Below are 2,664 nucleotides of genomic sequence, written 5' to 3'. Positions count from 1 at the left end.
TTTAGTACAGGGTCTACAGGGTCTCACCACACAGATTAGACTTATAGTGATCCTCCAGTTTTCAGCCTCCCAAGCACTGGGATTACAGGTGTGTGCCACCACGCCCAGTCTCAGTTGAAGTCTCAGTGTGCTGAGGGGGTGGGACCAGCATGGCATGAAAGGGATCGAACCCTGGTTGCTGTGTCTGTCTAAGCAGGTGCTTTAGTCTGCTAAGCCATCTGGCCAGCCCTGTATATCAATTTTAAAGAGATAGGTGATATATTTTTAAAGACTAAGAGGAATGAGGTGAAAATATTTTACATGGAAGGTGGGTATGGTGGCAGGTGCCTATAAGGCTGAGGCTGGAGGATCATTGCCAAGTCTGAGACCAGCCTGGGCTACAATGTGAGTTCAAGGCCAGCCTGTGCTGTTTAGTGATACACTGTCTCAAAAAGACAAAATATTGACAGATGGATGGTTGTATCATGCATGATTTTTTGTCTTTCATCAGGAAAAGGGCATGACTCACACAGAGGCACACACACACCTTGTTTAATATGAAATTCATCCTTTTTCCTCCTTTTCCCTGTATCCCAAGCCTACTTAAGTGTGCCACCATCTCTCCACCATCCATAACAGAAGCTTAGGAGACGTGCTGGCTGTCCCAGCCTCTTCTGGGGGTGAGTATATTTAAATCTCCAGCTTTTTGCCAGCTGTGCCATCTCTGAGCAGGCCCTGCAGGTCCACCCCCTCCAGGGGAGCCCAGAGGCTGGCCAGCCTGACCCACCCACCCAGGGCTGGCTCGGCTCACCCTTGGTATGCAGGAAGTCGAGAGCAGCAGCAACATCTCGCACCACTCGGCTGGCTTCTCGTTCATTGAAATGCTTCTGTCTTTGGATGTGGGCTAGGATGGAGCCTGCGGAGCAGAGGGGACAAAGGAGGTTCAGCTTTCCAGCTCAGGTAAGCACGACTTCTTAAAGGCCAAGTTTTCACAAGTTGGAGGTGGAGACATAGGCTGCCTCCACGCTAAATGTGAGCCCCAAGTGTGCTGCCTGCCACACAGAAGGAACCAGCATATGTCTGCTGAATAAACTCAGACTGCTACTTTCTATGCCTATGAGGAGCTCAGAGGCGGCAAAGAACATTTATATGGCAAAAACATTAGTGCTACTAGGAATTACTTGGCTTCTGAAATCAAAAGGAACTAGGAGTGAATGCACATGGGACTCAGAGGACTTAGAGCCATTTGCTTCTCTGCATTTAAACTTAGATCCAAGCAAGAGCACAAGCCTTCCAATGGAAATTCCATATCCCCTCTAGATGAACAAAGTGGGAAGCTGCTTTATCTCCTGAAGTGTTCCCCATGTCGTTATTATTTTGTTGGGAACAGCTAACATTTATTGATTAGTTTACTATGTGCCAGGCAATATGCAGTGCTCTTTAAATAAATTATTTTATTCTCACAAAGGTACAAAATGGGTAGTATAGTGGTCCTTATTTTATAAGAACCTTATGCTAAAAATGGTTGCGTAATTGCCCCAGACATGACACCATTAAGTTGTGGGGTCAAGATTTTTAGGTATAACACATCTGGCCCCCAAACCAGTGCAGACTTCTTAGCTGAACTTGCGTTCCACCTGCCAGAGGACTGGACCTTGGGAGGAATGACTCAAGTCAGGTGTTCCCTCTTTATCCCTTGGGTCTGGCTTCAGTGGAGCTACACTCTAAATGTTATGGCGACAGAGGACCCAGCTGCTGTCGCATTCCAGACATGTAATTCTGAGTCCTGGTGTGCAGCGGCAGGCTGGGGTCAGACATGCACACAATATCCAGTTTGGCTTCACAGGGTTCATACAGACTACGGAGAGCCAGAGTTTCTGGGAAGAAGGTGTCATTTCTGTGTCCTGAAAGTAGCCCATGCTTGTTATTTGTTTGTTTGTTTACTTTTGCTATGGAGAGGGAATGAGAGAAGGCAGGGGAGAACTACTAAAGATCTCTCACCTGATTAAACAAAGGATCCCAGCATGGTAGGGAACATTTTCAGAAAACCATCTCCTGGTTCTCCTCTAGTTTGCCCTGCCACAGGGAGCCTCTTGTTTCTAAATTTGTTAAAAGGGAATAGTAACTTTTAACCATTAGCTGGCAGCCCACCTTCCCGTTGTTTTAATAATATTTATTAGCAGCCAATACCGAGCTCTAGTGCGTACCAGACATGCAGCTCAGCATTTCATAGCAACTAGTTTAGTCTTCACAGCAACCTCATGAAGTAGGTGCCGTCAACGTCCTGACCCTACAGATGAAAATACTGTCTGGAAAAGGAAAAGACACCTGCTGAAGGTCACAAGGCTGGTAAGTAAAGGAGCCAGACGAAAGCTTAGCGTGCTCCCTTGACCACTGAGCCCCTTGCACACCCTTCCACTCAGCTCTGTGTATCCCTGCATCTCATAACTTCACCTTGCATATGGGTCTTCAGGTCAGGAGAGGTTAGGGAGTAAGCAGCACCCCTGTCTCATGTCAGAAGGGCGACCTGAACACGCATCCCAGTGACATCCACACGGGCAAGTGTAGCATCCTTCCACTTGAAGGGTGGCACATTTGCGCCCTCCCCTCTATCCTGGGTCTGTCCCAAATAATGGGGTCCTCTTCTTTGTTCAGACTTTCTGGACTTAATAATGTCAATTTTTT

At 47.2% G+C, this 2,664-nt stretch overlaps 1 protein-coding gene across 6 annotated transcripts in view; it reads right to left on the bottom strand.

The window, feature by feature from the left end:
- Mknk1 (MAP kinase interacting serine/threonine kinase 1) overlaps positions 1 to 2,664 on the bottom strand; it is a 40,996-nt gene that overhangs the window by 11,687 nt on the left and 26,645 nt on the right. For all 6 annotated transcript variants that reach the window (XM_023724222.1, XM_004639167.3, XM_023724224.1 and 3 more), the window contains one exon: positions 791 to 895. In XM_023724222.1, the coding sequence (XP_023579990.1) occupies positions 791 to 895 (105 nt within the window). The remainder of the gene's footprint in view (positions 1 to 790; positions 896 to 2,664) is intronic.

The sequence above is a fragment of the Octodon degus genome, unplaced genomic scaffold (genome assembly GCF_000260255.1).
Source record: "Octodon degus isolate 3935 unplaced genomic scaffold, OctDeg1.0 scaffold00107, whole genome shotgun sequence".
NCBI classification, from domain to species: Eukaryota; Metazoa; Chordata; class Mammalia; order Rodentia; family Octodontidae; genus Octodon; species Octodon degus.
The sequence above is the reverse complement of the archived record's forward strand: the minus strand, read 5'-3'. Positions and strand labels throughout refer to the sequence as shown.